The 26,983-nt window shown below is 38.7% G+C and overlaps 2 protein-coding genes across 6 annotated transcripts in view; one reads left to right on the top strand and one right to left on the bottom strand.

The window, feature by feature from the left end:
- The window catches only part of Lapsyn (Leucine-rich repeat activity-regulated protein at synapses), a 77,304-nt gene extending 66,058 nt beyond the window's left edge, over positions 1-11,246 (top strand). For all 3 annotated transcript variants that reach the window (XM_071797817.1, XM_071797816.1, XM_071797814.1), the window contains exons 3-4: positions 5,240-5,460; positions 8,827-11,246. In XM_071797817.1, the coding sequence (XP_071653918.1) occupies positions 5,240-5,460; positions 8,827-9,660 (1,055 nt within the window). In that variant the 3' untranslated portion in view covers positions 9,661-11,246. The remainder of the gene's footprint in view (positions 1-5,239; positions 5,461-8,826) is intronic.
- A 486-nt stretch (positions 11,247-11,732) lies between these two features.
- Positions 11,733-26,853, bottom strand: LOC139825241 (lamin Dm0). 3 transcript variants are annotated; one of them, XM_071797812.1, is made up of 9 exons: positions 25,984-26,852; positions 17,100-17,412; positions 16,361-16,653; positions 15,947-16,141; positions 15,629-15,860; positions 15,311-15,532; positions 14,969-15,070; positions 14,355-14,413; positions 11,733-13,334 (listed from the first exon to the last, which is right to left on the bottom strand). In XM_071797812.1, exons 1-8 carry the CDS (start codon positions 26,439-26,441, stop codon positions 14,390-14,392), a joined length of 1,839 nt encoding a protein of 612 aa, XP_071653913.1. In that variant the 5' UTR covers positions 26,442-26,852; the 3' UTR covers positions 11,733-13,334; positions 14,355-14,389. The 3 variants fall into 3 exon arrangements, with proteins under 3 accessions (XP_071653913.1, XP_071653912.1, XP_071653914.1); XM_071797813.1 differs by having other exon boundaries at positions 13,236-14,245; positions 25,984-26,853; XM_071797811.1 differs by lacking the exon at positions 14,355-14,413.
- Between the last annotated feature and the right edge of the window lie 130 nt (positions 26,854-26,983).

Raw genomic sequence — 26,983 nt, 5'->3', positions numbered from 1 at the left:
TCAATTGAGATCGCAAGTAGGCATTTGTCGGGACGAGCGAGCAAATTAATTAGCTCCGGGCGCGTAACGGCGAGTCCGCCAATCGAGTCCGCCGCGCGTTCTGAATAAACACGCTCCGACACCCTTGCCCGCCGCCTTGCCAGAGACCGTCCCATCCCACCGACCGGCCGACCGACCAAACCCACTTTCCGTAACGTTGCGCAGACCTGTTGCTGTATATCGCGTAATGTCGTGCAGCATGCACCGCGCACCGATAACACGGTCTATTTTTGGTGCGCGTCTTGAACCGCCGCGAAAGCCTCTCGTAAAACTCGCCGACGGACGGGCGGCGGATTCCGGCTCCGCACCGCGTTGCGCCATAGAATCGCTTTTAGAATCGCCGCTTTCTGAAATCGAAAATCGCCGGACTTCCGGCGGGAGCCGAAGGACTGGATTAAAGTGACAATAATTGAATCCCATTAAGATGTAAATGAAATTTTCATTTCTCTCCGTCGCTTATCTCTCGCGAGAATCTCGGAGACTCCGTCTCCTTTTTCTTTCCGCTCGCGCTCGCGCTCGCGCTGAGATAAAACATTTACTTTTCGCAACGTGCAATGTGTCTCGCCCGGTCTTCTTTCCGACTTTTAGTCTCGTCGCGACGAGAGAATCTCCCCTCTGACGAGAAAATTTCGCAGATTTTTAACGTGGGACGTAATTACTTATGCAGCGAAGCTTGATATATGTATATGTTCGCTGCCGTAAGTCGGGTACGTCGGGGCCCGTTTTTTTCTCTCGCGGAGCGAGTTTTATTCGTTTTTTTGTTATATAGCGAATCTCTGACGTAGCTAAAAATTTTGTCGAGAGTCCACGACATCCCTTTCAGCCGGTAAAAATAATTAAAATAAAATTCCACGCGGAACGTTTCGCCCCGGTTGAATTTTAATGAGGGGTTCTTTCACTGATGTGATATTGATATTTTTTTGAACAAAGATCTCTAATAACTGTTAGGTTGTTATATCTACAATAGCTGATCTGTATATTGAAGACAACGAAAAAAACTGCTTTTTATAGAAAATATGCTTTGTACGAAAATTATTTTAAAAAATATGTAAATATTAATAACAACTGTCAGCCACTCTTTTCAATTTAACGAATTATTAACTCTAAATAGAATATCTCTGCTATCCGCATATCCCCCTGAAGCGGTTTTTTTTTTGCAGAGCCGCATCTGTTGGGGCTCTTTCCGTGTGACTTTCTTTCGAAGTGGGGTATGTGTTCGACGTGCGTTTTACAAACGTTCGAAATTCGACACACGTGTGTTACGGACACCCCGATATGTACACCTGACCTCTCATGCGAATATTAACAGCAACGTATGATCGATATTCCGGCGATAAGCACTGACGGCTGGCTGAAACTCGCAACAGCGTTCTGCAGTTCATCAGAGATCTTGGCACAATAAACACCGCGTCGTCTTTCTTTCAAAACTTGCAAACCGCACGCGGGCCCATGAATCACGACGTCTTGTAAACGGATCCACCGCGCTCCCCGTTCCCCTTCCCCCTCACTCCAGTTTCCATACGCACCGGAAATAAGCTCCCCGGCACGACGTCAGTGAGCCGCGGTATACTGTTTCATTGTCGATAGTATCGACTTCCGAGTCTCGGTGGTCGACAAAGCTGCGCGAGTTTCGCGGAAAATTTATTCTTCGATTATTCATCTCACGCGTGAATGGCTCACTTCCTCCAAAAATTAAAATAAAACTTTCCTCTGAGGGAATGTTTGCTCCAAAAAGCGCAATAAATGAAATGATAAATAGATAAAACAGCTGAGGATGATATAATAGCTGAATAATGAAAAAGAGCCGAAATTTATTGCGAGAGTAATAAATAAGATTTGATAGTCCACGATTTTTTATTGGTCGAAATTTTACAATTAATTAATGAGTCGGTATGTCGTTTGTCACTCTTAATAGCATTAATCGAATGAATTTTTTAACAGATAACTGCAGATCTTGAAAAAAAAATTCTTAGTCTTCTGGAAACTAACATTGCGCTGTATTTTTACAAGTTTTATAACAATGATTGCCTCAATTATACCATTTTATTTCACGAATTGTTAACCGTTTTACAATAATTTCAAATCTGCAATATTTTTGTTGGAAACAATTCGAAAAAAAGAGATTTTAAAAGCCGTTATTAAGCAATTTCTGCGTAACGATATATTCCAGATATTTTTCGCGTTATTACATTCGACTCAGTCATTTGGACTCTTCTGTCCGTGCTTTAACGAGCTATATTCCTATTGCAAAATGTACTTTTAAATTGTATTTGCTCTCGCTGCTGATTGAAACGAAAGCGCTCGGCTTGTCACGCGACCAGCGTGAAACGTATATTACCATTGTGAATATATTATTCACAGATCATCAAAAGTGGATACAAAATAATAAATTAATACCGAGTCGTATTTAGCCATTGGTAAATAAACGGTTTTATATAACAAGCCGTAAATGAAACGCACCGTATTTTCAACTCTCGAAACGGTATAAAAGGTATTACTGCAATGATCAAGGGAAAAGCTTTCGAACGCTTTCAAGTGCTTTCTCGTGATATTACATCAATATTTTTATCAAGATCTTTCTCGAGAAGGAGATATCTGCAAATAGGAATATACGATGAGAGCAGGGAAAAAGGGACATTTTAGAGTTTAGACTGTCTCTTTGCATTTTTCGATAAAAAATAGCGCGTAAATATGGTTTTTTAAATATGATTTTATATAATGAGTATTTTGACACCTTATACATAGAAGCATATTTCGTAACATAATATACATTATTTAAAATTATTCTTAATTAGTATATTTTTTAATAATTATATCTCTTATGTAGGATTTTTAAAAAAGTATGTTAATTCTTGTGATTTAAATTTCACAAAAATTTATTTAAAATATATACCAAACAATTATTTTGCATAATTTGCGAAATTTTTAATCTACTTAATCGGCGGACAGATGATTAAGTAGAAAATATTTCGTGAAATTATTATTAGATTAATTCGGAAACTAGACGTATAATTCTCTTCGCGTTCATAAAACGAGGAAGAACGGACGGGAGAAAGAGATAGAGAGTGATGTTACAGAATACTCAAAGGAGTAAGTTTGATTATCAAGATGTTATATTGGGAGATAGATCCACGAAAGTTTCGCAAAGAGCGAGAGAAAGACAGAGAAAGGGGAGGGGGGGCGAGAGAGAGGAGAGAGAAAGAGAGGCCGCTGTTCCAATTTGTATTAATAACGTTTTCAAATGCAGGCAAATGAGCGTGAGATGTACGGAAGTCGGTGAAGCTCTCATCGTCGTCGTCGTCGTTGCCATCGTCGTCCTTTACGTAAACGACAAACTGCAACGTGCACAGGCGCATCATCTTCCTTTCTCCAGTTCCTCCGTGCATCCTACGCAATGCTATTAAGCTTTCGGCTTCGGCGAAGAGAGCACTTTCGTCTTAGCTAACTGCAATTTAATTTTAATTATGGTCGAGAGAAGCCGGGTTTCCCGCTATAATATCCAGCCCCAGGGGTAGCAGGCGGAGCGCCATGAAATTTTTATCTCATCGAAATGCGCAATAAATCCCGCGATAAAAATCCGCAACGGCCGCGCCTTCGCGGACCGAGGAACGAGGCGCTTAGCGGTGGAGCGAGGAACGGCGAGAAATATTCTCGACTTACACGAAGTGTCGCGTGGTATAAGGAAAAAAAAATGCCTCTCACGGGACGCGGATTAAGATTTCACAATATTCCAGAAGCAGCGACGGTACACGCAAATAATGTCATACTAATATAAAATAAACATTACATAAAAATTCATTCACATACTATATGTCCGACACGCGCGTTCAACCTTTTTTTTCAGGCACAAAACCAAAGAATGCAGTCACGATAAATTGGAATTGTCCTCCGTAAACTTAATAATACCGATATCCTAGAGTCCTCTTTTAAAAATGCTGAATTTACATCTCGTCTGTGTTACGGGGGGGATATCGCGCGAGCAATTAATTACAAACTTGATATCCCTTAACTTTCCGAATCCACGTTGTAAAGTGTACTCCCCGTGTATTACATTGACACCTGCTGTAAGAGAAATTCTATCGGGACCAAAGGGGGCGATCGATCGACCCGATCGCGGTAACGAACAGGACGTTTCCGGCAGCCGTTCCTCTCGCACGAAGCACGAAGCACCGTGGAGTTTTATGCTTTTATATAAACAAGGTGCAGGGAGAAGAGAGGAGAGAAAAGCCTCGTTAACTTCTGCCCTTTTCCTCTCTTCCCTTTCCGTAATTTCACTTCGCTCCACCGTCAAAGTCCGAAAATTTACGCGGCTGAAATTTTCTCTGTCTCTCTCTCTCTCTACCGCGCGCGCGAAGTTGAAATCGCCACCTGGAAATTACTTCGCCGGGACGGTAAGCGGACCGGATGGCTGGCTGGCTCTGGCCAGCTATTTCGACTGACAACTTAACCGGCTATAAGAGGTCAGCAACTGCATCTCGCCGGGCGATGTCGGGCGTGTAATAGGTGCGCCCCGAAAACGCGCTCGCCCGCCGCGTATGTCGGATCGATTCCGACCGAAAACGATGCTTATCGGAATTATGAATACCGTTTTCTGGACATGGAAAGCATCCAACGGGCGAGCGCAAATAGACGCGATAGCGCTCCGGTGGCTGAAGCTATTACGATTTCAAAGTGATATCTCTCTTTCCTTTTTCGTCTCGAGGGGCACTTAATTAAGCTACGGAAATACCGAAGTTGCGCGTAAATGGACGTTACGGGGGAGGGATAGAGGTAGGGGCGATTGGAAAAGTTTCCACAATTTTTTCAAAGCTATCTGGCAAGGCTGCTAATCAACTTCGTTTAACTGCTTCAAGCCAACCGTCGCCCGTCGCCTAGGCAAAAAAGCAAATCTTTCGAATTAAGACGGAAGGAAATGATATATTGATTAAAACGGAGTGAGAGTGGTAAGAAAGAAACGTGTTCTGAAGTACTGATAATCTAAATATCCGAAAATACCAATTTAGTATAACATTTTACGACGCAATTACAATGCAATAAATGTCGGCAAATGACGCGCTTACACGTAACCGCGGTGTCGTGCTGCCAAGGGCAGTCCTGTGGGGATGTTCCCACCCACCCTGTGTATTCGCAAAGCGATTATCCGATTGAGGATTCGATTTGGGCAAAGTTCAAGCGTGCATTTCCGCTGGATCTGTTGCAGACATGAGCATCCTTCTCTTTAATGGCTTTCTGCTACTGGGCTTTGTCGTGGCCACGGTGCCGGATGTTCTGGTGCTGGGCTCGCCGGGCCCCACGCAAGTCGTCGACCGGGACCCGTCCGTGAAGAAATGCCGCTACAACAGGGCCTACTCGATGCTGGGAGCGTCCTGCACGAATCTGGAGTTGCACGATATCCCGACGAATCTGAAGGCGGATATACAGGTGAGATTTGCCAATAAACATCGTAAATACAATATATTCTTATGTTCTTCTTCTGGCATTACAACGTAGGATGTTTTTTTCAGCCTTATTAACAATTTTCTTCCATTTACCCCTTTCACTCGTGTGTCAGGTCTTTTTTGTAAAATTCTTCGCAACAACGGGTTTTTCCGCGGTAGGGCTGTCAGCCCCACGCACCAGCCATCGAACGAAATCGATGAAATATGTGGGGTGACAGTCGGGGACTCGAACTTAAGACTCACCCACTACTACTTTCACAATGAGCCACGCGTCACCCCAGTATCTATTTGGATCTCATGTTAAATTGATATAATAAGTACCTACACATCTTTGTACGATCCAAGGGTCGAAGGATAGGTGCTTTACCTTCCACATCGAGAATCTTTTCATTATCTGCAACAATTCCTATAAAATAGAAGCTAATGAAAGAGTTTACGATAAACTTCTCTAAAAATTATAGCTATAGAGTCCTTTATTTCTCTCTGTTCTCTTTCTTTTCTTCTCTTTGTTTCTCTTTATTTAGATTTTTATTACACGAAAGAAGCAAAAGGATCAATATTAAAAGATTTTAAGTGAAAAGTTTCCACGTTGCTTTTGTACAATCGTTATATTTTTATTATCTTAATCGCTAACTTTATATCTTAATTCTTATCGTCGGAATGGCACGTGTAAGATAAAAGAGCGATATATTGTAAATATGAAGTTTTCGGGATATCTTATATATATAGACACTCCCTTTCGCTCCCTTGTCAGTTTCACGTTATTTCCGTCAAAGGGGGGTAAATCTGGCACAGCCTTAGTTTACAAAGGATGCACAAGGCTGACTTGCGAAACGGATTGATGTCCCAGCGGGTTAACGCATGCGCTGTCTTGTAACGCGCACTTCATAATAGCATTACAGGAGTTTCGCTTTATCAACGTCGACGATAAAATGTATATATACTTGTTGATACCTTCTTCTCGAGCGCCTTTGTTGATCACTATTTTACTTTTTAACGATATACTTCCTTCTGCCGGTAATAGATCGCGCGGGCGCTTTCCGACTTCGTGTAATATTAACGCGATGATGAATCTATCTCCGGATCTCCCTCCGTACCGTACCTTTAATTCATTCATTGTTAGCGACATTACGTACGAATAATTAATCACCCTTTCCCGTCAGGTATTTCGACGGGGTATCAACGGTTATAAGCCTTTTGTAACCGAACCGAGCGAGAGATTGCCAGAGATTGTAATGCATCTTTCTGGAGCTTAAATCTTTGAATCTTTCCACCGTTTTACGGAATGCTTATACGTCTTCCATATGCCCGGCACGTTATTTTCCTTTTTCTTTCTTCAACTGATGTCCGTCCGATACGACCGCATCCTGCAAATCCCCGTACGTCTGCAACTACACTCCTCGTACTTTGGTAAACTTACCTCCCGATGAATCCCAGGCAAAACTCCAGACATGCTAAATCCGGAGATTGGGTTGTCCAGGGTCACGAGGATGGATGCGTTCCGCAATACACTTGAGAAATTTTAGTCGGATAGAGATATTACCGATGCTTCGGTATTTGATCTCGCGTATCGGATGTCCCGATGGAAATTCGAGAGCGACGGAATTTCAATGTAAATTTTTCTTTGACTGTAATTGAGTTTTCTTCAAGGAAACATTTCGCGCTGGTGAATAATTTTTCGCAAATAGAATTTTATAAATTCGAATAGATAAATTCTCGGTTTTCATTTAACTTGAAGCAAATCTTTATTCAATTTGAATCAAACCTTAATAGAATAACTTTTTTTTTATGGTCGTTGAACTATTTTGCATCAAATTCTTATTAAGAGCAAAATTAATTGTGCTTTGAAAGATCCGTTAATCGATGAATTCGAGTATATTATATTATGTGAACGTATGATCGTATATATGGTTCTTTCATCGGTCGTTATAAATATACATATAATCGCATTTGCGAGAATTATACGTGAATCTGAGCAGCCGCATATATGAATCAACGCGCATAAAGAGCTGTTTATATATTCAATCGACAAAGCAGACTCGTACGCAGAATTTAACGGACGCAGAAATGCCAGACATACTAATTTCGGAGTTGGGTCTGCGCGATGCAAACCAATGTCAACAGAACATGATATCCTTTTACGAAACTCCAGAATGTTTCCCCACATGTCTCAAACGCAACGAAGAAGGAATAAAACAGATTTTTATCCCGAATTATTCATTTTACAAGCGGCTTAAATTGAACATTTTTCTGATGAATTAAGCATGAAGAATGCAAACAAGCTCATTTTCTAACTTTAAATCTATCTCATTCAAATTAATTTTTAACTGAGTTGAGAATATCTAATATAATCATATGAAAAAGTAATTGAATTAATGATACTACTAGACTTAATTTTAAACTGTCAAATTTTGGAGATTGGTCCGATTAATTATCGATTCGTGCCGAGAATTTATTCATTTTACAAGCTTTTTAAATTCAAAGATATTTTCTAAATTAAGCATCAAGAATGTAAATAAGTCAGTTTTCCAACTTTAAATCTATCTCATTTTAATTTATTTTACCGAGTTGAAAATATCTAATATAATTATAAAATAAATTAATGATACTACGAGACTTAAACTGGTCAATTTTTGAGAACAGTTTGGCCGATACGTGTCAAGAAACTGTAACGAGCGAAAGATTACGTGTTGCGAGATTTATTAAATTAATATAAATAAAAGGCATTAAAATATTCATATTTCTTCATTGCATTTGCATATCAAAGGGTCGCGTCAAAGAAACCATTATCCGTCGTCCTAACATCTCGCGTCCTTGCATTATTGGGTTAGCTATATCGCCATTAATTCTTCTCGCTGACCGGCTAATCTGACAAGTGCATCTTTACGGAAACAAAGATCTTATTGATAAATCCCGACCTCTTTCCTTTCAACGGAATTACCATTTTTCATTCCGAAACGTATTTTACTAACAGAAATCTGATAACTAGCGCGAATGTTGTGTTAATTTCCATCTGAATAACACAGTGTATACCTTCAGAAATGAGATGCTATTTTTATTTATTAATTTTATAACGATATACGCTTACACATTCACATGGTATTTATTATTTGCGTGTTATTAATAATTATAATTTAATGTATCGATTACCGAACTCCGATATTACTCGATATCGAAGTTATATAAGATTTTAACTTTTTCCAATCCAATTTAATTCATGTTGCGTACTAATTATTTCTGTTTACGCAGAGAATAATCTTTCTATAAACATGTTTTCCTTTTTTTTTTTTTTTTAAATATTTTTTTTTTACATATGCATAAGTTTTGTCTGAAAATATTTCTTTTATAGGTGCTCGACGCTACCGTGAATCGATTGAGGGACTTGACGAACGACAGCCTGGCCTCTTACACGAGCTTAGCCTTCATCTATCTCAGTGACAATTTCATCCAGACTATCGAGGAAGGGGCCTTCGCCAAACAGCGGTACCTTGAAGTGTTGGATCTTTCGACAAACGGTTGCGACACTCTACCGAAGAGCCTCTTCCAGCTGCCGTATCTCCGCACGCTCTACCTCGCTCACAACAAGCTCACCGACTCGATATTCAAGGTTGAGGTCACCTCGCCCATCCAGGTACTTCAGTTGACTAGGAACAGGCTCACCAAGATCCCGCGTATCGGCCCTCAGGCGACCCTCGTCACTCTCAATGTGTCCGGCAATATGATCACCTCGGTCGATACCGAGGACCTGGCGCCGTTCTGCGAGCTCAAGTACCTCGATCTCTCCCGGAACGCGATTAAATTCAACAGCCTCGGCTGCGAGTGTCAGACGTTGAATGCCTGGGTGAAGTTACGTCAGATCAAAATGAAGCCTGAATTCTTCAACTGCACCGACTCACCGATCGAGGATTGCACCGTCGTGCAATTTAGCAATCGGACGTACGAGCTGTACAACGAGTGCTCGACCATCATACAGCAGAAGGTGGAGACTGAGAAAGCCCGCTCGGTCTGGATACTGGTAGCCTCGTGCGTCGCGGTGTTCCTCTTCATCGTCTTCGTGGTGCTGTTCTGCGTGCACAAGCGGAATCGCAGGCGGCGCAGGAAGCAGAAGGAGCAACAGCAGTTGACGGCGAACAACGCCAACACCGAGCTGCTGAACAGCAATCTAACGACCGGTAATTCGTGAAATAATCATCGAGAAACGTCGTACAATATAAAAATTGTGGAAGATCCTGTGTCGATGCCGAGAGAGTAAAGCTTTATGCGAACTGCGAGAGGATTAAAGTTAAAGATCGACTTTGAAAAAAGAAATTAACGATGTTCAAAATATCTGACGACCTGTTGGTATTTATTGAGAGTTTAATCAACGGATTCAAAGAGATAATTTAATCGGATATATCGACAGATACGTGCCTAACAGTTTGTATCTGATCATTAAATACGCATTCACATGTTCAATAAATGTGAGATTATAGCTCGAATGCTCCTGGCGGCGACTGCCATTTTCAAATACATTTACAAGTTTACAAGTTTTTCAGAAGAACTGTTGAGATATATGTTAGCCTCTTAAAGCGATATAATACAAAAGCGTTACCATCCAAAATATCGAGCGTAATGGATACTTAAATTATTTAAGACTCCGAAGAGAACCACATCGAAAGTAATCAACGGAGAAGATAACTTCGCGAAGACTATGCTTACAAGATATAAACGCGTTAACTTATAAAATGTGTAAATGTTCTATATTGTGTTCACCTATATATATAAATAATGGTTACGATATATACATATAAGATCTATATGAATGTGATGGATTTTCAAGGACTCTGCGTGTTTTGAACAAGTTATATCATCTCACTATACTCTTTGCGACGATAGGAACTACCGATTTTAATTTCGGTCGAACGAATCTCGGAATCCCGGTCGCGCTCATTATCGTGCTTTTGTGGATGTAATAGTAAAACGCCAAGGGTACATTTATTGCACGATTTACGGTACTTAAAGAAGAGCTTTCTTTCAGAGGATATTGCGACGTCAAAGTGGATTCTTTTATCCAAGTGTTAAAGATACGATGTTGATTTTACTCCCTCTGTCTCTTCTTACTTATTTCACAATTTTGTATGAAGGCATTCTTATTTATTTCTTATGTAAGCTTAGAATAAGATTTTATGTGTATTTATTTATAAAGCTATATAACGTATAACATCGTAGTAGCGTAACAAAATCTATGCAGTCTTATTTCTTGAAACCTTCGAGTTTCTTTTCGTTCTATTTCTCTAAAACATTTCCATTATGTGAATATCTAAGTACGTTACTTTAAATTGTATACAATTTAAAGGATAAAGTTAAGTTTATATATATAATATATATATATATATATATATATATATATATAATATATATACTATATATATATTATATATAAAATGATGCGGAGAGAGCCGCGCAATCCATTTTCAGAATGTAAAAGAGTATTACAGATTTGCATTATGGATGCGAAATGTCGCCCAGCTTAGTTCCTAATATTTATTTCATACGGGTGCAGAGGATCATTTTTTATTTCACCATGATATCGTAAAGCGAATAAAATAACTCGTACCATTGTACCATCGAAATAATGATGCAACACTCAACACGTCATGACGCGCGCATTACGATATGTCAAAGAACTTTTATATTAATTTTCACGTTACCTTTTAATATGTACGAAGAACCTTTGTATATGTATTGTATGTACAGAGAAATATTAATAAAACTCGAATATAAAAATTATCAACAAAATTTAATCTTTAGAAATCGAGGAGACGATTTCTCGGCTTCAGACTGACTCAAATTTTTCTCAGAATATTACTTTGGCGTACTAATTCGAAAATTGAAGAAATCGTAAAAAAGATCTATTCGGATTCTAAAGATTAACTTTTACATTTATTTATATAATCTTTGATACAAATTTATATATATTTGAATAGATACTTTTCAAAATTCAGCGAATTAAACTGTCAATAAAAATACAGTCGATTTCCTGTGTTTCAAAGATTGTCGGAATTAAATCTATTTTAAGATTTTTTTCCCCTCGACCCTAACTTTTATTCCAATGGCATACGCTTAGAAAATACTATTACACGTTCTATCTTATTTAAATACAAGTAGCGAAAGAGTTAGGGCAAGAGGAGAATCCCAGTTAGAGGAAAACAAGTTGATTTGGAATAGGACTTCTTAGAGAATAGAGGGTATCAACTGTATATTGGTGCAAAAAAGTGACGAAACAAGACAATTTTATTGGCAGAATACAATACATTTTTTAACTGATGAGTTTTATTACAAAATCGAACTAACATGGAAAATATCTATCGATTCTTAATGTGGTTTACGCGAAATTGCATATTTTCAATATGATAAAATAGCGTTCTCATACAAAGAGAAGGAAATTTTCCCTACAAACCGGCTCTGTGTACGTACCTAACCGATTTTCATGTACATAAAATACGAACAATTTGTCCATTTAAATCTTTTCGGCTTTTTTTTTACGCTCTCTTATCAAAGACTTAACTTACTTTAACTTAACGTTTGCCTAAAACCAGTTAGCTGCTGTCGCTATTATGAAAAATAATAATCACGAGTATATTTGTACGGTTAATTTGCGATTTTTATTATTAGTATAAATGATATAAAGTTGAATACAATTAAGAAAAATTATTTTCAATGCAGGTGGGTGCGATTGTAGGAACAAATACGTTTCCCATACCTCCCATGAAATTATCGGTAGAAAGATCTGTAGAAAGGTCAATTGGACATCGGCAGCATTCGTACAGTTCGATACACAATTTTGCGGGTTCTCCCGGCCGAAGAACACACTCCTACATTAGCATAAAAATATGCGGCGTTCAATTAAATATTACTTGGTCGGAGAATGAAAATAACATTTAATCGAACGTTTAATCGAGCGTTTTCTTCGGGGTTCATTGAGGGATGAAACTGTCCCATCTAATTGACAGTCGTACATCTATCATATTTAGCTTTCCCACAGTCTCATATTACTATCTCGTAGTCCCTTAAAAGGATAAATACTGGTAACCCGATCGCTCTTTTGAATGTTTTCTACTGGACAAAATAAACAAACATAAACGTATCACAAATAAAGAAATTATTAATCATTAAAACAGATTTTATCGCTCGAAGTATCGCTGCTTCGGTATTACAATTTGATGGAAGTACAGACGAATGCACAATGGTGGTAAACCTGAACTTGTAACGCAGCACACAATAGGGAGGAAGAAGTTGAGCTGAATACAAGCGTACCATTAGTATCCGTCTGTACTCTGTAATCGTTGTATGGCTGTGGGTTTTTAACGGAATATAATAGCACAATTCCCTTTTTTCCTTTGTAATGAATAGAGATTGATAAATGCAAAAAAAAAAACGTATTTCATTCACATCACGAAACCCATTTGTTAAATTTGATTTGAACTCTTGTCAGTTCAAATATATTATACAATATCTTCTCATATATGTATACATATATAATATATATTCTATTACATAAATGTAAGGAAAGTTATATAATGTTTCAACTGCAATATTCATCATTTCTGCTTTTATTCTCCTTCTCTTCGAAGTGAATATCAGACAAATGAATCTTGTATCTCATATATCTCTGATATTGTACTCTAAATTAATTTCTGTGTGTTAATGGCATGATCTCTTTTTTTTTTCTTAATTTTTATCAGTTTCTAAACGGCGCTTACGGAATAAGAAGCCCCATTATCATACAAGCTTTTAAAATCTTTTAATGTTACTCTTAAACTTATGGTAAATTTATGTTCACATAATGTGGCAACGCTCTTCACCTTGGGGATCGCTCTGAAACATAAAACGTACGTATATCTCATTAACAAAAGGAAACGAAAGAAACGTAAAATAAAATGAGTAATCACCGCGGACCCCAGTTCGCTTAATCCACTGCGAGAATATCGGCATGTCCATTTAGTCACAGATATAAGCAAATGAATCTCATTGTTATATGTTCACACGGTGAAAAAGATATGCGTATGGAGAAAATACATGAGATATATATCTCTCGGTAACATTAATCTAATTTTTCTTTACAATCTCTGGCATACAATGACCTATCACTGTATTAACATGTGTGCAGTAATGTAGAATACACATAAATACGCTAAATCAGATTTATGTTATTTGTAAATGTTACTACCGTTCGCATTCTAAAAGTAAAGTAAGCGCATACAATTTCTCAAATGACTCGGCGCCAATCCGATTACATATATATATATTAATAATTATCTAAATTATTATTATATATAAATAATTATCTAATAAATATTATTAATAACGCTGTGAAATTCGGGAGTAATTAATGTATAATATAAAAAGATGAAAATTATCCACACTGAAATGCAATATATAAACTCAATCTAAGAATCTTGCATTCGTAGAATATATTAATACGTAGAATATATTAATCACAGAATATTTAAAATTTAATAAGATATAAAGGACGCATGATCAAAATTTCTTTAAATCACAAATTATCATTAATATTAAATTAAGTTGAATTCCGTGTAAGAAAGAAAGCTTTAAGTATTGTCTATGTAGATAATATTTAACAACATGTATATATATTTGACATTAATATTTTAATTAAAGACAATGTGGTTAATTAATGGGATGGTAATAGTCTTATATAACGAAGATTATATTAATTCTCGTAAGGCATGAGATTTTAGTTAAGCGGTGAGCATCCAGGCAAAATGCTGCATGAAAACCAACAAAATATGAAGCGAAATAATTTATATTATGAGTGCGGAGAACATTATCGATAATGTAATGTTCGAACATCTGATAGGTTATAAAACAACTTACATAAAGTGCCCATCAGAGTCGTGTGCCCTCACCCTTTAATACGGGTAGAGATATCTTCTCTATGGAACAAGAAGTGAATTGTGAAAATGCTACCCCCCAAAATTAGTCTATAACTGCAACACTTATTCTGTATATAACGAATCTCCAGAAACAAATGGGAGGTAAGTAATGTCTGAATATCTACTGTTTGGTACTACTGTTTATGTAAATATTGAATTGACCCCTGTAATGCCTTAAAAACTTGGAATAAATATTATAGCCACATTGTCTTCTTCGATGTTCAAGAATTAAAAAGCATCACTCTTCCAAGATCTATTATTCTGACTAATATCTTTTTAGTTTCCCCACTATGGAAGTCTTTTTTGCATTACGACAATTGCGTTGCTATACAATTTGCTAAATAGAATTTCGTGCGCCGGTAGTATATCAAAATAATGCTGCAGTTAAAATATAACGCTAATGCATATCAGCATCGTATATTATATTACATTCATCTTTTTCCCTTTTTTTCTAATAATGTCTATTCTCGTTTTCGAAAAGTAATTTAAAGCTTTCATTTCACTACAACATTCAACATGATGTATAATGCAATAAAGTGTTTATTGCATCCTTACCTGCTGATGATGGAGTTCTTCTGTTGGTCGGAATCCCATTTCTCTGTGTCGGGACAAAGTTGTAGATAACTGCTGCCTCTTGCGCTCAGATGTAGCCATTTCCTATTAGAAAATTTACTTAATCCTGCATCGTATTGTATTTAATATTAAAATTAATCTTTATATGCATATAATAACGCATTATATTGTCGGAAACATCTAATTATCTCATTCAAGAGTCTTTTAACGTTATTTCAATAAAATTTATTCAAATTTTATTAATTAAAAATATTTATTTGGTGAAGAACGAGAAATGCACATTTATAGATTAAATACATAAAATAGCAAATGGGACGCACGTACCTCTCCTTCAATATTTGTCAGTGTTGTAGTCATGTTATCTGCTACGAACCACTTCTGACCCTTCATAACAATGTTGGATGGTGGCTCGTGTGTTGCACCGATATCAGCCGACCACACCATCACGTTAGCACCTGCATCGAGCTTTACGCTACGATGAAACTTGAAGGCAGTTTCCAGAGAACCGGCTTTGCGAATGATCTGCCATCCACCCAAGCTTATTTCCTGTTGTAAAAGTTACATTCGATAAGAAGTTCGAGTTTACTTGAATAAAGCTAAAACGCACATCGTTGGATCTCCAAAATGTCAGCTTCCACTTACCTTACTGCCCTTATTGGTGAGTTTTACGAATCGTCCTTGGGGATCTGCTTCCGTAATCTCTACGTCACCCCTAGCAGTACCCGTGACACTATAATCATTACTGCTGCGTTCCTCGGTTTCCTCCAGCAAAGTGCGTTTCCGTTTGCCGCCTCTAAGAGGAGTATGTCTAGACGGAGTTGCTCTACCAGTAGACAAAGACGTGTTTGTCGACTGCATAGGTGTAATGTTCATTCTGGAATTGAGGTAAATTCCGCATAAATTAATCTTATCACGTAACATTTGCCAGTCAAATTTACAGAGATTATGATATTGACTCACCTAGCCTCTTCCGACTCGAGAAGCTTGCGATACGCAGCGATTTCCAAATCAAGCGCCACTTTAATATCCATAAGGTCCTGATATTCTTGCAACTGTTGAGCCATTTCATCTCGCATACGCGTTAATTCCGCTTCTAACGCAGCCAAGCTTTCCGTGTAACGAGCACGTTCGTTCTCTCGTAAGTTTTCCAAGTCCCTGTCGAGAAGCATTTTATGTTATTTTGGATATTTATTTTAATAGTGCTATTTTTACTTATACACAAGTAATATTAATCAGATAATATTTCTCTACTAATCCTTAATTTCTATATTGTGCTTTTCTTGTTTTTCTCAAAGTAAAGTGTGAATTAAAAAAATTATATTTATGTATTAACAAAAATAAAATGTTTTTACAAGAGAATCTTGTAAAGAGTACCTAATGCGTGCATTAGCGGAATTGAACGCTGCTTCGAGTTCGTTGATTCTTGTATTAAGACTTTCGATTCGAGAGCGAGCCTGTCTTAACTCCTCTGTTGCTATGTTAGCGACTCCGCTATTACGCTGAGCGTGAGATGTCAAATTCTTAAATTTATTCTCGTACAAAAGCTCGATCTCTTCTCGATTAGCACGCATCTGCGCCTCATACTGATCGCGTAACTCTTGCAGGGATTGCTGCAGCTTAGCCTCATATTGCTTCGAGAGACGACCGTCGATCTCCGATATTTCAACCTGAAATGCAATTACAAAGGAATAAATATTATTTCGAAAGATTCACTAGGAGATCAACAGGTAACTACACTATTAAAGTAGAAGCTGTCACATCGATTAGAAATTTATTTGCTCTTTCTTTTTCTGGTCAGATTTTATTATATGGCTGGTCTTAAAGCAATATTTATTGAGTACTTTTAGAGATGACAATAAATGATTTTTATTTATTTATCGTAAAACGTAAAACGCGTTCAAGACACAAATTAGAACTCTTTTGTATATTATACATAAATTGATAAATACTACATAAATATGCAATGTAACTAAAGTAAATTGTCATTTCCAGGCAAATTTTCAAATCAATTTTTTTTTCAATGCCTGCCAAATGTCAATCGAGAAACTTTTCTTGCTAATAATATTTTTACAGCAACACAACGAGGCTTGAAGGGCTCTATTGTTTCGCTTACTTGTCGTCTCGTACGAGTCTCTGAAATTTCTTGCTGATAAACTTGGTCCTTGAAACTGATGTCTTCTTTGAGGCTCTGAATATTGTTCTCGAGATCGATTCGCTGGAGGGTCTCTTCCTCCAGGTGCTTACGAACGTCGTCCAGCAATGCTTTCAATCGAGTCTCTTCCTTCTCCCATTCCCGCTCCTTCTCAGCCAGCTTCTTGCGCTCCGCTTGCGACTGATTGAACTGCGACTGCAAGTCGTTGCAGCGCGTCTCGAATATCATTACATTTCGTTCTGATATCTGCAGGTCCTTAGTCTTTTTGTCCAATCTGAAACAAACGATAAATATCAGTCACACAACGTTTATTTCTACTAACGATATACCTTTCATCTTTAAGTTTATGCTACATTTCTTTAACAACTAACTGTAACTTTTAGCAGTCCGATCGCCCATCAAGATTCTCTGCTATCTGCAAGTTCTTACGTCAACGCAGGAAGTTTGCAAACCGCAACGTGTTCGCTCGATTATGCAACGGCAGATACCATTCATTTATCATTCATTCATTATTTTAAAAAATATATGTGCACTCTATTAAATCTAATTACGTAACATCTTGCTCAATACAATATACTAATATTGATTAAATAAGAGAAAGCAAAGTATTGATAGAGAATCAAACGTTGTTTCTGATTCAAGTAGTTTTAACGTTTTTATCGAGACGCGAAAACAAATTTTTGTGAGGATTTATGAGCAAGAACGAATTTTTCCCTGACAACGACGAGTTTCTACGAAGGTTCTTTAAACATAAAATACTCCGAACCGACATCGTCTTGCTATCCTTGGCCTACTGCCTTAAAACAGGCAACATCGAATGATGCTATATCTATTCTCGTGGAATCACTTTTCTCGCTACGTTATCCTCGAAAAGTGTCAGTTCATAGACGGCTTCGCCAGGAATCCTCGTTTTACATTAAGTTGAGAGAACAGTTTGGGAGATTAAAAACAATAGAATAGACAGACAAAAGATAAATTAAACCGTATTTAATTTACATTAATTTCTCACGGAATCTGTATCTTCGTCCCGCGAAATTCCCCAATTCTAGATAATACAGCAAGCGCTATTTTGCGAGATAATAGACGCGCAAGATCGCGGTCGTGGTACACAATCGGCATTCTGATTCAAATTCGTTTTCGTTTACGACATACCGCCGCGGCTCGCGAGGAGGAAGCCGCGCCGCGCGCCGGGTAGGAGAGAGCACGGCGCTTCTATTTCAAGCGATGCACGACCCACATTGAGAATTTTATTTTCTGCCATGGTGGCCCGGACGTTGTCTTTAATATATATTCACCCGGTTTCCTTCTCCCCGATTCTCAAGGCAGAGAAAAAAAAACGTGCGCTCCGAAAAGTACGCGCTCATCAACTCGAGAAATGCACCGATCGCTAATTAACTTGTAGCGGCTTAAGTTAACGATAACGCCTAACGGTATCAAGTTGAAAACGTGAGAACATTAGAATGCGATTTGCTGCAAACTGCGATCATTCGCTCTCATGAGGCCTGCTGTTTGTTTTAGCTGAACTTCTTGCACAGTTCATTTTTCCCCTTTTTCTTTTCACATTGGAGAGAAAAAGAGAAAAGATGAACTGTGCAAGAAGTTCAACTAAAACGAACAGGCCTATAATTTTCTGACTAGTTTGTGATTAAATATTAAGACAGATATGTTTTTATTGTTCACAGTAATCGATTCACCATTTGCGTCGACGAAGATGCGCTCAAAGTTGCTATTAATAAATTTTATATCGCAAAACTGCAGCGAAAAGATTAACAGTAAACAGTAAAGTCCTGTCACATTACGAACTCCTTTATTTATTTATTTTTTTTTAACCGATGCCGTACGTTTACAAGCTGGCCTAAAACAAAGTTGGATACCACCGTTCTACAACAATTGCTGGGCGAGGAAGGGAATCTCGAGTCGGAGATTTATACGCTTCTTAGCAGGAGGGTGATGGTCGTCGCCCTCCAGTTCTGTCGCAGACCAATCGGAACGAAAATGCGAGGCGACGAGACGCCTTCAAAAGACTTGCGACGTTACGTTGCATCCAGCTATGTATGTACGAACGAGCGACATCCGTTACAGTGTCACGGGTCAAGTTTAGCCGCGGATCTATAATCTTTTGTAAAGATACTCGCGCGATAAATTGGGACGCTGATTGTGAGAGCGTGCAATTTTTAATTTTATAATTCTTACATATTTTTTTATTAATATATATATAATAAAAAAAAATGTTTATACTTTATATATATTCAACATATAAGTGTTTCTCAGATGTCTTTTCATAATCCTTTTTACAAAAGACACGAGGCAGAATATCCGCGACAATTATCTCGTTAAGAAATTGACACTACAATTCTAAAACAAGATTAAAAAGACATCATTAGATTCACAATACCAATTTCGATTCTCATAATATGCTGTCTCCTTCTTCGACTTCCTAAAATTTGGACTTCAAGACTGTCTAATTTATCCAGATAAGATAGGCCCTATACCGGTTGTACATAGACTCCTCGTATACGATTTTAAACCAGTGTTGGGCAAATTTTATTCTGGATAACGAGTAAGAAATAACAAATATAATAAATTTAGTCGTTATTCGTGAATAATGAATAATTTATTCATAATTCGTCATTTTTATTCAAGAATATAACGAATAAAAAAGAAAATTATCGGTCAGGAAGAATAATGTACGAATGTAAACCTAACGTTGACTTAACGTAAAGCTGTAATTTATACTTATTAGTAAAGAAATTAAATACATTTGCAATCAATAAAATAAAATAAAAATTTGTTTTAATAGAAGTTTTTCGTTATTTTCAATTAACAAAATAAAAAAAATATAAAAGCAAGTTCTATTTATAAATAGAGAGAGAAATATAACGAAAAAAATATATGGTCAATTTTAGTTTCCCAAAAGTGTACACTTCAAAAAGCTAGTGGATTTATTAAAAAAAACCACTAAAAAAATTCATACAAAAATTTATTTTTTATTTGAAATGCTTTTATTATTTAAATGGACTTTCAGAAATACACGTTTTTCAAACATGGTATCAAATAACCAGGAAAAGTGAGATTTGGCTGTATTTAACATTTGTGATAATTTTAAAACAAAGCTTGTATCAGTTCCATATTATTAACAAAGCTATTTGTCTTGTTTTTATAATCTTCGAATGTCACGCAGTTTAACCATAACGTAGCCAAAATCAGTTAAGGTAAGTCAGTTAATTTACATACACAAATCGACTTATATTTTTATTTATTTTATTTTAGAATAAAAAGTAACGAATAAATATATGTTTCAAGGTGAATAACGAATAATTCGAATAATGAATAATTTAATAATACAAAAATAACGTTTAAAAAAATTAATTGTGTAATCAAATAAAAATTTATTCAATTAATGTACAACATTGTCTTGAACTTGTGTAAGATCGCGACCCTCGGCGACTCCGAAAATGGCGAGGCTTTACACGCGCCCGCTCGCGTGCAACGCCCGGCCTCACGCGACGCCTGACATCGCTAAAATGGCTGACATCGGACGCGTGATGTCATGCACGATTCCAGGCGGTACCGATTGTCGAGGCGACAATCAATTCGCGACCCTCAGAATTTCGCGTTTGCTTGAAAACGCGCGCGTTGCTTTACTCGCGGCCACGGTCGTGCTCGCGGCTGCTTTGCTCGCTGCTTATCCGCGACGCACGGAATCCGAGATTATTAGCGTCGCTCGGCCTCGGAGTACAGATTACGACCGTCTCGTGCTTTCGTCCGTATCGCATGAGAAATGCGCGAACGTGTTCCCTTATCGTTTAATTGGATCACGGACTTCAGCGACAACGTTACTCCATTTTTGGTGAAAGGAAAAACTGAGGAAGACCTCTCTCGGAAAAATTCGAAGCGTTTTCTTCATTGCCAAAAATGCGAAACACGGAGTTCTCGGAAGAAAAGCTTCAAAGAGACCTTTAAAGAAGCCTTGGCGCTTTGAAGAAACGTTAAAGAAAAATCTAGAAATATACCAAGAATTCCTTCAGATACATTATGTATTTTAGAGATGTAATACTTTAGATTTTTTGATGAATTTATTTTTCTACCGAAAACGTTACTTCAATTTTATATTTAAAGCTTATTATTTTTATAACTGCAACTGCAGCGTTCTTTTAAACGTTTAAAATGTAAAGAGAAGTTCAAATTGTTTCGAGAATTCCTAAGTGAATAAACAACGATAATTCTAAGAATATTGTATATAAGGCAATTATCATTAAATAATATTCTTAAATATCTTGAGTTTTCTATTAGGAGATGCTCGCGTCATGCCGCTACCTTTTTTGCTCATTCAAGGACCACTGAATTTTTACGCACACTAAAGCACCGCGGGAAGAGAGAGAAAGAGCCGGGGAGAAAGACAGAGGCGTTTGAGTGCCGTCTGTCGCATAATGAAACGCCGTATTCCCAAGTAATTTTGGTCGCTGACACAATTCCTTTCGCGAAGGTTCGCGAAATGTAACGGGGACGAAAGAATCGACAATTGTCAATGCATAATGTAATAAAAATAATAGCAAGCGACAGCAAAGTTGCGATGCTATCTTGTTGAAAGCACTTGCGGTATTAACATTGCTATCGTCGAAAACAACATGACCTTTAGCGTGAAAATGAGCCTCATGGCCGTGACTATATGTCCCAGGGGCTCTCAACCTGTACTTAACCAATTACAACATCCATTCTAATCGATGTATGTACAATTAATGTGTATTCGTATGCTTCTTGCCTAGATATTCGTGCGTTATGACTGATCATTCGATGATTATTCGAGGAACGGCAACGCTATCTCAAAGCAGCTGGAAATGATATTTTAAACTTTGACACATCAATGTCCGATGAATAATAATAACAATAATATAATGATTAATATTACAATATCATGTTTCTAATAATAATAATAATAATAATAATAATCTAAGTCGTGATACGTGAATATTTAGATAGAAAGCATGCATTCCGAAAATGCCACTATATGCAGGCAACTTCATATACCAAAGCATTTATGCCGCCAAGTGTGCAAGTAATCTCAATATCTACTTATCTTCGCGCGATAACAAGTAACATGGTTTCATGTTTGTTTTGAGAAGAAAATGTCATTTCAAAGGTGCAGGTGGACAAAGTTTGATATTACTAAACCCTTTTCCCCCCTACCTATCCTACTCTACCCACGTAAATTGAGCATGGCAGATGCATCATGGGGAATTGCCGGTGTGTTGCAACCAGTCGTAACGGTAAACCGGGAAACACCGTAATTTCGTCGTCGTGGTATATCAAACCAAACACGTTTAACTTCGACTATCGCAACTTGAGAAATACGGCACGCGTGACGATAATTATATAGAGCGTGGAATTATCGCTCTTACGCGCGTACAAATATGCAATAGTTGCACAAAAAAGTCATTGGGCATGAATAAGCGACGAGAAAAGCATTAATTTCTTTCTTTTCCAAATCTTCCTTTTCCGTCTACGCTCGATTCTAATTAAAATCTCGCAGATGGATAAGAAAAACTTAGCAACTTATCGTCTTTTATCAGTTTATGAATTAAAGAAATTATCTATTTCATGAAATGTATCTCTCGTGAAAGATACAAGAAAACGTTCGTCGTGTTTTCCATTCCTTCTATACCTCGCTGCTTTCTCTTGAAATTCCAGTTAGCAAAGGTAAAGAATCGATTAATCCCATAATGTGGAAGATCTGATAGTCGCCGGGAGGAGGAAGGGGAGAAGGAGGGGGAGGAGAAGGGGAAGAAGGGGGTGTAGGTTTATCGTGGAAAAATTTCACTCTCGCGCGGGTCGAAAGGATCGATCGTCTCGACGGCGGGACAAAACGTACCCGACGTATAATCCCAGTTAGCCACGATCGTACCCGTCGTGCCCGTCGAGTACGTGACGGCGGAATCGAGTCCAATGTTTTTAGGTCAGGTGATAACGCGCACCGGCACTGACATCACCGCCGCATAGTAAGCGTGACGCAACCGCTCGTAGTAACGTCACGTTTACGAAGGAGCCCAGTCACGCCGTATACCGGCTCCGTTCATGCTTCCCCCGAGGGGGAAGGGCCCCCGGCCGTCGGCGGCCTCGTGTGCTCACCTCCGAAAATTATTTCCTCTCTATATAATGTAAACGTCGCCTTCCTCCGTTTTCTCCAGCTACGCTTTCTCTTTTTCTCCCCCTCTCTCCTTTTGTCTTCTTTCTCTCTCTCTACCTCCCCCGCTTTCTCGCATTCTTTCAATTTTTCACGTTTCCTTTGATTCTACTTCCCCACCCCGAGCCCGTGTCAGACACTCGAGATTTCGATGCATCGTTTTGGAGAGAATCTTTTAACTCTGTTGACAAACACGCTCGACGAAAATACACGTGACGCATCGCGATAAGCGTATGTGCTCGTTAATCTAATCAGAAGATCGGCGTCGATGGGTAATTGGATATCGATCCGATTCTTTTATATTCCGGTGAATATAATACCCCGCGGATCAATTAGGATCGAATGAGTTCTATACCGCGCGATACCGTCATAATTCATAATCTACCATCGCTGCCTGGCGCGCAAAACAAGGTTGAACGATAACGCGACGGCACAAAAATATCGATCAGGAGACAGGTTGAGAATGTTCAGCGCGCTTTGTAACACACGTTGTAACACGCGTTGAGATTCAAAATTCTCGTTGGCTTGATTTTACTTTTATAATTTATTCGTTGTGAATATTCGTTTCTTGTAGCTTGCACGCGCAAAAATATCAGATAGAATTAACATTAAACTGCCGTATAAAATCTTCCATGTTAAATAGATAGATATATTACGGATTCTCGTATAAATTATTAATATTTTATATCGATATTGAGCAATAAGAAATAACGGGCTATTTGCGACGATGATCACAAAATAGACACATGATTATACGTTTTATAGCGAGTATGTGCAATTTCCGGTAAATTGACGCTTATCTGATAATTCCCCAGGAATTATCGACTCAAGGAATACGGTGAAGAGAATGACTAAAGTCTACAATATTCAACGACAAAGTGAACTAAAATGCAGTAAATAAGCTTAACTGTAACCCAAGTTTGTAAATGTATAAATTATATAAAATGGAATAATAATTTTCCCTGCATATTGATATCAAAGTCATACTAAAGTAACATGCTAATAAATATCTACTACAGTGATAAAATGCAATTTGCATTTCCTCTGTTAAAGGAATTATACGTGTCCTAAAAAAAAACACACAGAACTCAATATGAATATAACCAACTTTGAATTTTTGCATCATGGATATTTGGAAAGTGGAATCGTCACTATGAGTCATAATTCATAATATACTCACTTCGCGATATACCCAGTGTACACATTCCATGTAATAAAAGATAATTTAGAATACACGTATAACTCAATTAGGAGAATTATGCCTCTTTGCCTCTTGCCTCATTTATCATAAAAAAAATCAAACGTTTTTAGATCTGATCTAAAAATACCCGAGTCGAAAATGAGAGGCCCCAATATAATTATTCCAGACAATCTCTATTGTGAATTTTCCTTTGTGCATGCGCGATCATGTAGAAAATACGAAGTAATTAAGGCGCAGAGCGGGGAGGGGTTCAGTTTACAGAACTGATATCCATTTCTACTAATATAGATTAACTCCAATCTCGGTTTAACTTACTTTTTATTTTTTTTCTAGCTCTAAGAATTATATCTATTTCTACTAATGCAGGTTAATTTTAATTTTGGTTTAACTTACTTTTCATCTTTTACTAGTTTTAAGGGTTAAAAAAAGATAAAAAGTAAGTTATATCAAGATTAAAATTAATTTATATTAGTAGAAATGAACATTATATATATAGAAAAGGATGAAAAGTATAAGTTAAACTGAGATTAAAGTTCATCTATATTAATAGAAATGAATGTAAGTCGTTTAAAAATATCCTATCAGGAATAGGAGGATATTGCCGTATCTTTAACCTTTTTCAAGTTATATGACACAAAATGACCTCTAATCTTTAATTTTCCTTTTTTTTAGTCTCTCGCCTTCCCCTTAATCGAGGGACCCATTTCTCAACCTTTGCACCCCTTAAATACGCGCGTGCGAGAATTTCTCCTCTAATCGAGGAATATGCGAGACGAAGACCGGAATCGAGAACCCGGGAGTCAGGACATTTCCGTTACTAATCATTCGCGTTCCCAGTGCTCACACGGAGCTATGCGTCATCCCTTTTTTTCTTTTAATACGGAGGCTGCATTGAGGTTATGGACGCTTGAACGCGATTGCGCGGATATTTTTATTCTGCGCATGTGCCAGAATAAGGAGTACGAACGAGGATCGAGAGGGAAATTGAGTATAGCACGGTGCCGATGATTCACGCGGCTTCGCGGACCGAAGTTTCGGCTGTCTCGAACCAAGCTCACACACACCCTTTGAAATCTCGGGCCTCATTGTATTCAAATCCGAGTTTCACCACTTTGCCGACTGCAACACCCAATTGTGCATCCAACAATCAACAAATTCTCGCAGGGCGCAAGGCGCTAACATAAAAGATTTTATTTCTTTCTAAATTTCTATAGATGATCTATAGCATCATCAGCGGAGAAAATCTCCGGGTGCTCAGTCGCGTCGATATTTGTTAGTAACGATCCCGACTCTAATGCCATCTTACTTTCCTATCTATTTTGCAAGCAAGAGACAACACGGACAGACACCAGTAAAGTGCTTATCACTAGACTCGGAGTATAAAATGCGACATATACACACATACACACATACACATATATATATGTGTGTATATATATATATATTGTTAGTGGTCGACTTACTTGCTCTTGAGATCCTCGTTATCATCCCACAGACGTTTGGTATCGATCTCGAGCTTGGCGCGCTCCTTGGCGGTCTCGTCGAGGAGCTTCCGCGCGTCGGACAGCTCGTGCTCGTACATGGCCTTGATGTTGGTGACCTCCCGGGTGACGGTCTCCTGGGTGGTCTGCACCTCCCGTATCAGCCGGGAGTTCTCGGACTCCAGCTGGCGCACCTTCTCGATGTAGCATGCCAGACGATCGTTGAGATTCTGCAGATCCTGCTTCTCCTGCAGCCGGGAATAGCGAGTCGGGCTGAGCGGGCTGCCGGGCCGCTGTCCGACGATCGGCGTCGACGTGCACGGCGGCGATTGGATACCGCTGCCCGACGACGACGAGGCGGCAACGGAGGCGGTAGAGGCGGCGGCCGCAGCCGCCGCCGCCGCCGCCGCGGCGGACTTCTTGCTCGACTTCGTTGACATTATTGTTGTTGATGTGTGCGTCTCGTCCGGTCTATGCGTTCGTTCGGCTCTCCTTTATGCACGCGGGGCTTCACGCGCCTGCGGTCTCGGTACGGAGCACTACGTCGTTCCCGGTTAGGCACCCTCGCGACACTGGATCACTGGATGATGACGATGATGATAACTGGAGGGAGGACGGAGAGAAAAAGAGAGAGAGAGAGAGGGGAAGACCGGCGCGTCTCCCGGGCCTATCGGATCGTCAACTCGCTGCCGACAGCGTCAGCGCGTCCCGTGACGATCGAACGATCGCGCGTATCTCCTCCGTGATCGACGACCTCGCACACCTTCGCAGTCAAATGCGCACTACTGATCAACCAGCGCAGCCAACGGTCGGATTAGTGCGCTTGCGACGACGCCACATCACAAGCCGGGTTTCGCGCCGCCATTAAGCGGGAAGGAGCGCCGAGTGTGGCTATTGGCCGCGGCGCCGCAGGGACGCCACGCGACCGGCCAATCGCGCTCCGCGAAACGGCCGGACGCGCGCAGTGCCGCGCGCCGCGATT

Source organism: Temnothorax longispinosus, chromosome 2 (assembly GCF_030848805.1).
Source record: "Temnothorax longispinosus isolate EJ_2023e chromosome 2, Tlon_JGU_v1, whole genome shotgun sequence".
Lineage (NCBI taxonomy): Eukaryota > Metazoa > Arthropoda > Insecta > Hymenoptera > Formicidae > Temnothorax > Temnothorax longispinosus.
The sequence above is the reverse complement of the archived record's forward strand: the minus strand, read 5'-3'. Positions and strand labels throughout refer to the sequence as shown.